This window comes from Medicago truncatula, chromosome 1 (genome assembly GCF_003473485.1).
Source record: "Medicago truncatula cultivar Jemalong A17 chromosome 1, MtrunA17r5.0-ANR, whole genome shotgun sequence".
In the NCBI taxonomy this organism is placed as follows: domain Eukaryota; kingdom Viridiplantae; phylum Streptophyta; class Magnoliopsida; order Fabales; family Fabaceae; genus Medicago; species Medicago truncatula.
This window is the reverse complement of record NC_053042.1, coordinates 36,147,895-36,161,131: the sequence shown is the minus strand read 5'-3', so window position 1 is coordinate 36,161,131 and position 13,237 is coordinate 36,147,895. Positions and strand designations below refer to the sequence as shown.

The window sequence follows — 13,237 nt, the reverse complement described above, 5'->3', positions numbered from 1 at the left end:
TGACGCGATTTGATTGGATGCATGAGTAACAATGTTTTAACCTTTGAGTTAGGTTGTTTCTGGTGTGAAGGCTTCAGTTTGATAATAACCAAGAGAGGTACTATAAGCTAGAATTTCTACTTTAATTACTCCATACATCTATATATTTGAGTCTGAGCAACACTGTTACGGCTTAATGAAAACTGTAAATGAATAAAGTAGAGTGAAAAAGAAGTAATGATATCAACATGTAAAGAATCGACGCAGAATGCATGGGACCATCCCATGCCATATATATTTGTTCTCATTCATTTAACTGCAGTCAGGATTCCATATGTGAAGATAGCAACAAATATACCCTCTGTGATGTCTCTGCACATATCTATCATAATGTGATGTGTAGGAAATTAAGAATTCATAGGCATGCATGGTGAAGAATGTCATGAACTAGCAACCTACACTGTGTGACGTGTCCCTTTCTCACGCTTCTCTTCTTACTATAAATCACCACTCCACAGGTTCTTCTCTTCACCAATTCGTTCACCAAACTCACAAACACAATGAGGAAGTTCTCTCTATCTTTGCTTTCTCTTTCCTTGCTGCTTTTTACATGTTTAGCTACACGCTCTGAGTATGAAAGGTTCAACCAATGCCAGCTGAACAATATCAATGCATTGGAACCAGACCACCGTGTTGAGCATGAAGCTGGTCTCACTGAGACATGGAATCCAAACCACCCTGAGCTACAATGTGCCGGTGTCTCTCTTATCAGACGCACCATTGACCCTAATGGCCTTCACTTGCCATCATACTCACCCTCTCCACAGTTGATTTTCATCATCCAAGGTTCTATCAAGAGCTTAAACAATTGATTATTTGTAAATGTATTGAATTGTTTTGTAACTGAATATTGTTCTTCTATATGTACAGGAAAGGGAGTACTTGGACTTTCAGTTCCTGGCTGTCCTGAGACTTTTGAACAGCCACGATCATCACGGTCTAGACAAGAATCCAGGCATCAAGAACAACAGCAGCAACCTGACAGCCACCAGAAGATTCGTCGCTTCTACAGAGGTGATGTCATTGCCATTCCAGCTGGAACTCCTTACTGGACCTATAACCATGGTCAAGAACCTCTTGTTGCCATTAGTCTTCTTGACACCTCCAACTTTGTAAACCAGCTCGATTCAACCCCCAGAGTAAGTATAAGTATAACTATACATTAAATTATGTGTTATAGATTTTACTTTTATGATGCTGTTGCAGAGACTTATAAAACCTTTATACAGTTTACTAATGTTTATAAATTTTTCAACTCAATTAATCACATGTAAATTGTGTTGGCAGGTATTTTACCTTGGCGGAAACCCAGAGGTCGAGTTCCCTGAAACTCAAGAGCGACAACAAGGACGACAGCAACAGAGGCCCAGTTTCCCCGGACGTAGAGGAGGACGCCAACAACAAGAGGAGGGATCTGAGGAACAAAACGAAGGTAGCAGTGTGCTGAGTGGTTTCAGCTCAGAGTTTTTAGCGCAGGCACTCAACACGGATCAGGATACAGCTAAGAGACTTCAATCTCCACGCGACCAGAGGAGCCAAATCGTGAGAGTAGAGGGCGGTCTCAGCATCATCAGCCCTGAGTGGCAGCAAGAAGATGAAGAATACGAAAGAAGTCACGAGGAGGAAGAAGATGAACGGAGACCAAGACACATTCGTAGACCAGGGCATCAGAAACCTAGTGAGGAAGAACAATGGGAAACAAGATATCCCAGACATAGCCAGGAAGAAAGAGAACGAGACCCAAGACGTCCCGGACATAGTCAGAAAGAAAGAGAATGGGATCCAAGACGTCCCGGACATGGCCAGGAAGAAAGAGAACGAGACCCAAGACACAGCGGACATAGTCAAAATGGTTTGGAAGAAACTATCTGCAGTTTAAGGATTGTGGAGAACATCGCTCGCCCTGCACGTGCAGATCTCTACAACCCACGTGCAGGTCGCATCAGCGATGCTAACAGTTTAACCCTCCCAATCCTTCGCAATTTACGCCTCAGTGCTGAATATGTTCTCCTCTACAGGGTATGATAGTACTACTCCGTCTTAAATTTAAGCAAAAGTCAAAATGTACTTGGTTTAAATATATAGTACTAATTATTTAATCAATGTGTACATTTCCATGATTTACAGAATGGCATATATGCTCCACACTGGAACATCAACGCCAACAGCCTTTTGTACGTGATTAGAGGACAAGGAAGAGTTAGGATAGTGAACTGCCAAGGCAACGCGGTGTTCGATGACAATGTAAGAAGGGGACAGTTGTTGGTGGTGCCACAAAACTTCGTGGTGGCGGAACAAGCAGGGAACGAAGAAGCATTAGAGTATGTGGTTTTCAAGACAAACGACCTAGCTGCTGTTAACCATGTGAAGCAGGTGTTCAGGGCCACCCCTCGCGAGGTTCTTGAAAATGCTTTCGGCCTTCGTCCACGTGATGTCACTCAAATCAAGTTCAGTGGAAACCGTGGTCCTTTGGTTCATCCTCAATCTCAACCACAATCTTAGTAAAACAATCACAATCTCAATAAAACAATGCATGCTATGCAATGCAATATGAGGTGGCTTGTCTTGAAATAATTATAAAATAAATTTGGGTGTACTGTAGCCAAGAACTTCAGTTCTTGAAATAATCAATATAATGAATACCCAAGTTTTGACGTAGTATTTGCTTTGCTTTTAATTACAATTTTATTCTTCACTTGAACATTATTTATATCTTGTAGACGATATCTCTAACCAGGATCTTAATCTAAACTACTAGTATACATGTATGTACAAGTGGTGAATAACACTATAGGCTGCATTCATGCCAGTAATACACCTTCCAATTATGATAAAAAAAAATGCAGACACATTTTTCTAAACTTTCTTCTTCGTCATCTTCATCGTTTATGGTGAGTTTTGACTTTTAGCATTTAAATCACACCCATAAAAACAAGATAAAAGTTCATAAAGTCATTCCTATCTGCATGTTGTTCTTTACTTGTATACTAAGCGAACGACTTCTTGTTCTTCTTCTGCATGTTGTCCTCAAAACATTCATTTTTTATTTGATTAATGCCGGTAGCAAAGTTAATTGTTTTGTTTGGATCCAATATATGAATGATAAGAAAAGACAAGAATGTTAGAAAATTGGACAATTTGGCGACAATATGAGAGAACGGGAGGAGATTGAATATTTTCTCATATGTTATGTATATATGGGTTGAGTAATGCTTGTATGGTCACAACCATAAATATAAATGGTTTAGGCACACTCACAAATTGGAAAAAGTTGAAATAGAAAGAAGAAAAAAAACTATTTGGTATTATTATTATTGAAAACATTTTTTAGGTTGAAATATAAATGCTTCATTATTCAAACATTTGATCGATAATTTGTACATGAATTTAGTTGGATATACCTCATCAGGTTGAATTATCAACATCTCAATTTCTACTACCTTTACCATGGCATGAAACATCAAAATATAGTTTCCAAGGATTCAAACATATGTATTCTTGTTCGAAATCATCATCACTATCAACAAAATAGTTAGCAAAGAAATCAACAATTACTTTGGCTTTCATTGCTTTTAACGAAACAAAAGTCAATGAAAGTTCAGTTAACGCTAGTGCTCATTTGCCCACTCTACTATGCAGAAAAGGTTTTTGATAACAAGTGTTCTATTACATCCTAATAAGAAATTACAATCACCTTGAAAGGTTTCAGGTAATATTTCAGTTGTGCTGGAGTAATATAAAGCTTAACATAGCTTTCCAGTAGCACTATATCTAGTTTCCGCATCAAATAACTAGTGCATAGTTAGAAATCGAATAAATGAATGGACACAAAAAATGGTAAAGGCACTAAGTATGCAAAAAGAAAAATATATTAATAGGTTTGAATGTTTCATACATCAATGATTCAATATTGTCAGTAAGAAGTTATCCCGTGAGGGCAGATGCGCTGTCTATTAGACATAGTGTTGTGGAATATAAATGAACTCATTTACATGGAGTTTGATTATACAATTTATGGACTAAGAAATAAATTAATCTGTAACATGTGTGGATGTCACGTGTCTTCTAACTTCCAAGAGCCTTCTGCAAGTTTCTTCTTTCATATTTGAATTTTTGACTCGGAGAAGCATATAACTGATTGCTCAAAAGACTTCCTGAACATAGTTGATATGAAAGTTTATAGAAGTTGTGTAACTTGGACTTTCGAATAACCCTAGACGTTGATTTTTGAAAATCTTCGAAATAGCAGTCTTCGAACTTCTGGCTTGTTCTCGATCTTTGAAAAAAATGAACCTAGTTCGCTCGAAACTTTGTTATTAAAAATTTGCATATAACAGACTGAGATTTTCAAACGAGAGGCTACCCCTGCAATGAGATTGCCTCAATAGATAAGGTAAGTTGCACCAAATTAAAAGGACTGGATCTTAGACAATTGATGTACATTAGCTCCTATTAGTTTGTGTCTCTTTCTCTATAATAACTGATACCTTAGTTCGACATACAAATCTATATTTAAATAACTAATTAATCAATGGTTAACAAAAATAAGTTCACAGTAAAAATTGAAATCAACCATTGATATAAGTTGGTAAACTTGATTCAAGTTTATGTATTTATCGGTTGATATTAAGTGATTAAACGTAATTGGTAATTTATTTTGCACTTAAGTTTAGTTAAAACATAAAAGTAGGATGGTACAGATACCATCTAAACTGAAAATCATATGTTAGACTTGATATCTGCTTGAATCATAATTTTTTTGTTTTCAATGTTGTATGCTATCAGCATCACAGGCCATTGCGACCACCACTTGAACTCTGATGATAATACTCTATTAAGAGTGAACTTTGTAAGGGAGGTGGATGAATTGTTGCAAGAGGTTTGTTCGGAACATGACGAAGAAGAGAATGAACATGAGTTTAGTCCTGATACAGTTGCAAATAGATTAAAACAACAGGAGAAGCAACAACAATACACGTAGAAGGTTGTTTTTTTATTTACATATATTTGTTCAGTTGTCTTATAGTTTTGAATAGAAATTAGTATGCAGTGAGTGCAGAAAGGACACAAAAATGTAGACATGGAAATTTTTGGATTATCATGTGTTTTTAAAGGTAAAGGTATGTTAGAAATTGAGTTTTTGAATTTTATTTTATACATCTATGTACATCTGGTGAGTCCACCCAGTATTTTCTAGCATGTTTGGTTTTGTGGTGGTGAAAATGAATTTTAGTTAAAACTTTAAAGTCATGAGTTGAATGTACATTGGTCTATGTTTATATACATTTACATAAATGTGTTCAACAATAATTTGAAGTTAAAAATCTTATAAAGAGGCAAAACATCTAATTACATATTTGAGCTAGAATTTATTTTATAGAACGCTTAAATATATCAAGCAATTTTAATTTATGTGTCTAGAATATTTTTGGATCTTACAAAAGGGAATCCAAATATGCACCAAATGCACTGCATTGATTTAAACATCAATGACAACAATCAACCTGAATTCTCTAGAGCTTACTTGAATTCAAACAACTGGAAGGTAAATACTGAACTTTCAGAGCATAAATTTTAAGAGATTAAGTTATATATGCACTGATGGTGTAAAAAAAATTTTTTACAAACGCATGCAATCAAACTATATCATACTTTTATAAGTTAGATTTTAAAATATTTCTATTTTGATGCATGAGTAAAAATGTTTTACGCTTAAGTTATGCTGTTTCTGTTGCGAAGGCTACAGATTGATAATAACAAAGAGAGGTACTATTAAGCTAGAATTTCTACTTTAATCACTACATACATCTATATATTTGAGTCTGAGCAACACTGTTACTGCTTAATGAAAACTGTAAATGAATTAAGTAAAGTGAAAAAGAAGTAATGATATCAACATGTAAAGAATCGACGCAGAATGCATGGGACCATCCCATGCCATATACATTTGTTCTCATTCATTTAACTGCAGTCATGATTCCATATGTAAAGATACCAACAAATATACACTCTGTGATGTCTCTGTGCACATATATCTTAATGTGATGTGTAGGAAATTAAGAATTCATAGGCATGCATGGTGAAGAATGTCATGAACTAGCAACCTACACTGTGTGACGTGTCCCTTCCTCACTCTTCTCTTCTTACTATAAATCACCACTCCACAGGTTCTTCTCTTCACCAATTCATTCACCAAACTCACAAACACAATGAGGAAGTTCTCTCTATCTTTGCTTTCTCTTTCCTTGCTGCTTTTTACATGTTTAGCTACACGCTCTGAGTATGAAAGGTTCAACCAATGCCAGCTGAACAATATCAATGCATTGGAACCAGACCACCGTGTTGAGCATGAAGCTGGTCTCACTGAGACATGGAATCCAAACCACCCTGAGCTACAATGTGCCGGTGTCTCTCTTATCAGACGCACCATTGACCCTAATGGCCTTCACTTGCCATCATACTCACCTTCTCCACAGTTGATTTTCATCATCCAAGGTAACTATTCTATATTAACATAATGATGATTAAGTATATTAATTGCTAAGTATTCTATATAATGCATGCATTAAATTGTTTTGTGACTGAATTTTGTTCTATATGTACAGGAAAGGGAGTGCTTGGACTTTCAGTTCCTGGTTGTCCTGAGACTTTTGAACAGCCACAATCATCACGGTCTAGACAAGGATCCAGGCATCAGGAACAACAGCAGCAGCAACCTGACAGCCACCAGAAGATTCGTCGCTTCTACAGAGGTGATGTCATTGCCATTCCAGCTGGAACTCCTTACTGGACCTATAACCATGGTCAAGAACCTATTGTTGCTATTAGTCTTCTCGACACCTCCAGCTTTGTAAACCAGCTCGATTCAACCCCCAGAGTAAGTATAAGTATAACTATACATTAAATTATGTGTTATAGATTTTACTTTTATGATGCTGTTGCAGAGACTTATAAAACCTTTATACAGTTTACAAATGTTTATAAAATTTTCAACTCAATTAATCACATGTAAATTGTGTTGGCAGGTATTTTACCTTGGCGGAAACCCAGAGGTCGAGTTCCCTGAAACTCAAGAGCGACAACAAGGACGACAGCAACAGAGGCCCAGTTTCCCCGGACGTAGAGGAGGACGCCAACAACAAGAGAAGGGATCTGAGGAACAAAACGAAGGTAGCAGTGTGCTGAGTGGTTTCAGCTCAGAGTTTTTAGCGCAGGCACTCAACACGGATCAGGATACAGCTAAGAGACTTCAATCTCCACGCGACCAGAGGAGCCAAATCGTGAGAGTAGAGGGCGGTCTCAGCATCATCAGCCCTGAGTGGCAGCAAGAAGATGAAGAATACGAAAGAAGTCACGAGGAGGAAGAAGATGAACGGAGACCAAGACACATTCGTAGACCAGGGCATCAGAAACCTAGTGAGGAAGAACAATGGGAAACAAGATATCCCAGACATAGCCAGGAAGAAAGAGAACGAGACCCAAGACGTCCCGGACATAGTCAGAAAGAAAGAGAATGGGATCCAAGACATCCCGGACATAGCCAGGAAGAAAGAGAGCGAGACCCAAGACGTCCCGGACATAGTCAGGAAGAAAGAGAGCGAGAAGATGATCCCTACGGTCGTGGTCGTCCATGGTGGGAAAAAGAAAGCAGAGAGAAACAAAGGACACGTGGACAGAATGGTTTGGAAGAAACTATCTGCAGTGCAAGACTTGTGGAGAACATCGCTCGCCCTGCACATGCAGATCTCTACAACCCACGTGCAGGTCGCATCAGTGATGTTAACAGTTTAACTCTCCCAATCCTCCGCAATTTACGCCTCAGTGCTGAATATGTTCTCCTCTATAGGGTATGTGTATAGCACTACTCCGTCTTAAATTTAAGCAAAAGTTAAAATGTATTTGGTTTAAATATATAGTACTAATTAGTTAACCAATGTGTACATTTCATGATATACAGAATGGCATATATGCTCCACACTGGAACATCAACGCCAACAGCCTTTTGTACGTGATTAGAGGACAAGGAAGAGTTAGGATAGTGAACTGCCAAGGTAACGCAGTGTTTGATGACAATGTAAGAAGGGGACAGTTGTTGGTGGTGCCACAAAACTTCGTGGTGGCGGAACAAGCAGGGAACGAAGAAGCATTAGAGTATGTGGTTTTCAAGACAAACGACCTAGCTGCTGTTAACCATGTGAAGCAGGTGTTCAGGGCCACCCCTCGTGAGGTTCTTGAAAATGCTTTCGGCCTTCGTCCACGTGATGTCACTCAAATCAAGTTCAGTGGAAACCGTGGTCCTTTGGTTCACCCTCAATCACAGTCTCAGTAAAATTCATGCAATGCAATGATAAAGTGGCCATCTTATGTTTTGAAATAATCTTAAAATAAATTTTAGATGTACTGCAGTTAAGAACTTCAGTTCCGGAAATATAAAGAAATAAAGTATGGCCTTGTGGACAAGATCTCTAACCTTGGTCTTAGTTTAAACTTGTATGCATGTATGTATAAGTGGTGAATAAAAATGTTGGCTGCAATAATACCTTCCAATCACCATAATAAAATGCAGACACTTTTTAAAAATTTCTCCTTCATTATCATATTAGTGCCTCTGGGGCGTACAGATTTTGAGACTGCACAACTTCCAATATAACATTGCTATAGAATTATCGATGAAGGTTTTGATTCGGGGATGTCAATAGAAAGGTGAGAAAAGAAGTTTAGCTTATATTGAGTACACTATTTAATCCTCGTAGCGAGATGTCGCTCATTTACCTATACTAACTTAAGTCATTAACCTACTATAGCTATAAAATCACAATTCATTTATAGGACATTATTTCAGAATTGTCATTAAGCTTCATATAAAGCTTATTAAGCACGTCATTTGCCTTGTTTTCATTATGTTGGCTTTTGGCGATGGGGTCCTGTATTTTTTCTTTGGCAGCAGCTATCTTTTCTCAAGAGGTTGTTTTGCTATAATATATTGGTTGTTAAAAAAAAAGATTGACTAACCATAGAGTTGTACTTGCTGAAATAATTACTGTAGCTTCCAAACAAAATCGAAATTCGTGTTCACTGTTCATCGAACCACAGGAGGAGGATGATTGCAGATTCGTCGGAGAAAAGGAAGGAGGATATAGGATGCTCATGGAGAGGAAAGAGAAAGGATGAGTGAATGGCAGAACTGGAGGAGAAGAAGAAATAGATGATCAATAGCCAGTGGCGGATCTTGAAAAAATTTCTTGGGGTGCCAGTATTGTATGAAATATATTTTAAACTGTGTGAAGAAAGTATCATAATTGTTAACTGATCCAGTGGTTTATTTTGCTTGATTGCAGGGTAGGGGGTGCGGGTTCAAATCTGTGTAAGGGCTTTTTTTTAACAAAATAGAAAAATAAAGAAAAAAGGGGATGGCAGGGTCGATCACGCGACCTCCATATGAAAACCATACTTCATATGTAAGGGCTTTTTTTTAACAAAATAGAAAAAATATAACAGAAAAATAAAGAAAAAGGGGATGGCAGGGTCGATCACGCAACCTCCATATGAAAACCATACTTCATTTCCGCCGCACCAACTGAATACTAGTGTTAAGACTATGCCTAATCTAATATATATAGAAAACTTGGGGGGTACCATGGCACCTGCCTGTCCCAAGGAAGATCCGCCCCTGTCAATAGCGGAAACTATATTCTTGTGAGATTCGTTGGGTTTAAGGATGGGACAGAGGGGTTCGAGACGGCAACGCAGCGCTGCAGTAGTTTGTTCTTCAACGTGATAGTAAAATCATTGTCATTATTAGGAGGTAATTTAGATGTAAAGAAAATGAAAAGGGACGTAAATATGGACCAAGAATGAATGTCATCTTTATGTATTGTATTGTCTTACCGAATGGGATTTGGTTCAATCCTCAATCACAACAATTTGTTTTTGCTTCCTTCGTCTATCTTTCTATGGTTGTGGTAACCTTGAGGGTTGTGGTGACATTCTGGATTTAAGAATGAAAAAGAAAAGATGTATTTGTTAAAGTGACCGAATGAATATTTGATGGGTTTGACATATGTTGTTTTCTTGGAATTGAATTGGATGATGAAGCTAGTCTTGGAAACAAATGTTGGTGGGTTTGGAATTCTGAGTTGTTTAATGATGAACGTATGAGATATATGACGAAGATGAAGAAAAGAATTAGGGAGGAAGGCTCATGGGTGAAGGTTGAAGATGAAGAGGGCATTTTGGACATTTACGCGCGAGTCCTGATTTAGTAATGGTAAAAATGTCGAGTGCAGATCTGCTCCATTTATGCAGCTGTCCATTTACCCGGTTCTCTTCACTGATGGATGACACGTGGCAACTAAAAATCAGATGGCTAGGATTAAAAAACATCATTTTATGAAAGACACGTTGAAACACACTGTAACAACAACCGTTCCTCTGTTCTCGCATCAGTTCTGCCGCTCTATGTTCTATCGTCTTCTACAATCCCCTTTCCTAATTGGAAACATAATCGCACAAATTGGTAAACATCGAATGATGTTAGAAAAATTTCAACCATATCATAACTTCTGTTAATAAAATTTAGACTATATTCATAGCTTCAAATCCCCTTTTCCAATTCGAAATAAAACTAACCCATCGCTGTTAGCAGTGGCAATTTCGTTTATGTTATCCACCTTTTGCTATAAATAATGATGATGGACAAGGACAATATGAATAAAAAGAAGAACCTTGCCATTAATTTGAACATATTTCGACGAAACGGAGAAGGAATAGAGAGAATCACAGGTGTAGAGAAGAGAAATAGTTGGATATGGTTGGGGTTAGCGATGAAGAATGGAGGTCAGAGATGGAAGTGATTCTCTATGGCTTTCATCAATTGATGTGTTTAATCCTAGCCATCTGATTTTTAGTTGCCACGTGTCATCCATCAGTGAAGAGAACTGAGTAAATGGACAGCTGCATAAATGGAGCAGATATGAACTCAAAAATGTCATTGCAATTAGGGTTAGGAATAGGTCAGGCCAGGCCAGGTTTTGATAGGCCTGAGCCTAGCCTATGAAATTTTTTGCAGTCCTGAGCCTGGCCTATGGCCTTTCATAGGCCTATTTAAAAGTCTGGCTTGGCCTGAAAGACTATTTACAGGCCTACTTACTATTAAAGTCACTAAACATTCCATTTTATCTACTTTTAAATAGGTTTAATAGGCCTCAAAGCCTATTTCAGTGTAAGACTTGTCTATCACTACTATAAGGCCTTAAAAGCCTATTTCACTATAAACTTTTAAAGCCTATTTAAAAAGTCCACTATGAAGCCTAACATGCATAAACAGGCCGGCCTATTAGGCTTCATAGGTTTTTTTGATAGCCTAAGTCTGGCCTGTTTATTTAAATAGGCTTTAAAAAAAAGCCTAAGCCTAGCCTTTTTAATAAACAGGTCAGGCCAGGCTTAAACAGGCCAAGCCATAGGCCCCTGTAGACCGGCCTGACCTATTCCCAACCCTAATTGCAATCGTCTTTTGCTTACGTGTGTCCTGACCAAAACTCAGTCACCGGTTGCCACGTATCTAATTACCATCCACCTCAGCAGTTTTTTTTTTAATTAGGACGAATTTTGAAATGCTTAACATTTACAGAGGCAAAATGGGAGGATTAGTAAGTTCAGGGATGAAATTTCAAATAGCCTATATTTGCAGGGATGAAATGCATATTTTAGCCTTGAGAGAATAACTATTTTATTACTTGAGAGGATACTTTGATTCTTCTTTGCTTGCTTGATTTACAAATGACAAGCTCTCCCCTTTTTATAGGCTCCAAGGGAGAGTTCTAGACACATCATGAGATAACTTTCTACACACTTCTCTCAATTATATACATCTAATGATATTTCTACCAATCTAGTTCTACATCATGACTCTAGAACTTTCTATCGGCTACACCATTTACTATCTAATTGGGCCTAACACTTGATTGTCCAATGAACCAAATCAAGTTTATTATCCAACACCCCCACTTAAACTTGATTTGTCATTCTTTAACCTAAGAGCCGCCAAATCTTCTTTTCTTTTCACCTTGTGTGATTAGCTATAAATTAACTAATAGCTGAAAAACTATTTAAATTTATTCTTATAAATTTTTTTCATGTGTGATTTGTATTGAAAATTAAAGGTATTTTTGGAATGAGAACAAGTCAGCTCAAAAGAGCTTATTTTCTTTATCATTTTCTTTATGTATATATTAAGGAATTAAAACCAACTAATTCACCACGTGGAACCTCCCCTTTTTGTTAAAAATATCTTAATCGTAATCGCAACAGTGAAGTTGACACTAAACAATTCCTATGGAGTTGAATCGTAATCGCAATAGTGAAGTTAACACTAAACAATCCATGTGAAGATGAATCTTTTGTAAATATTATTACTTGTCGACCACTAGTACACTTGTTTGTATTGTGTTATCATACACTGATTTGTTTTAGATTATGTAATATGAAATCACAAGAATATGTTTCAGATTTTACAATCTGAACGTGTATAGTACCTAGGAAAAAAAACAAATTAAACAACAAATGATTGAGTAATGCATCGTAACCTTTTGTTTGAGGGTTGAAAAGGTTTGAAATATGATGGACTCCACGTCAATAATGAGACAATATTGGGTGGTTCATTTTTTTACTATGTGGAGGTTTCTAGGTTGAAAAATTGCTTATATGTAGATATGGTTCATATTATATAATATAAACGATGTTTATGGGATCTACTTATATATAGACATGATTCTGATTATATAATATGAACAATGTTTTATACATAACAAAATGAATTGCAAGATGAAGGTTTGGAAATGAAGAAATGACCATTTCAGATATTAAAATTTTAATACACTTAATATTATAAAACCCAAACGGGACAATATTGTCAAAATTGAGGGTGCGCGAGAAGTATGAAGGGTGAGAATAGAAATTCTCCTTATGTGCACCTAATATCCAATAAAGAAAAAAAAGATACAACCAGAACTAAGCACAAGTTAGCCCTCACAAATTAAGATTAGAAGTCCATGCTCATCGGATTCATTTTCCTATACATAGAGGTTACGAGACAAGAGAAACATCGACCGTCGATCTCGATGTCCATACAAAATAAATAAACTTTGCAATCAACCATTAAAGACTACCACACATATTTTTCTCCTCTTTTGAAAAACTG

The 13,237-nt window shown here is 37.0% G+C and overlaps 2 protein-coding genes across 2 annotated transcripts; both read left to right on the top strand.

The window, feature by feature from the left end:
• Positions 1–496: 496 nt before the first annotated feature.
• Positions 497–2,700, top strand: LOC11435090 (legumin J). The gene is made up of 4 exons (XM_024780296.2): positions 497–825; positions 910–1,178; positions 1,327–2,058; positions 2,167–2,700. The coding sequence occupies exons 1-4, from the start codon at positions 540–542 to the stop codon at positions 2,539–2,541; spliced, it is 1,662 nt and encodes a 553-aa protein (XP_024636064.2). The 5' UTR covers positions 497–539; the 3' UTR covers positions 2,542–2,700.
• A 3,505-nt stretch (positions 2,701–6,205) lies between these two features.
• Positions 6,206–8,589, top strand: LOC11420810 (legumin K). Its single transcript, XM_003590636.4, has 4 exons — positions 6,206–6,534; positions 6,645–6,916; positions 7,065–7,886; positions 7,997–8,589. The coding sequence occupies exons 1-4, from the start codon at positions 6,249–6,251 to the stop codon at positions 8,366–8,368; spliced, it is 1,752 nt and encodes a 583-aa protein (XP_003590684.1). The 5' UTR covers positions 6,206–6,248; the 3' UTR covers positions 8,369–8,589.
• The last annotated feature ends 4,648 nt before the right edge of the window (positions 8,590–13,237 follow it).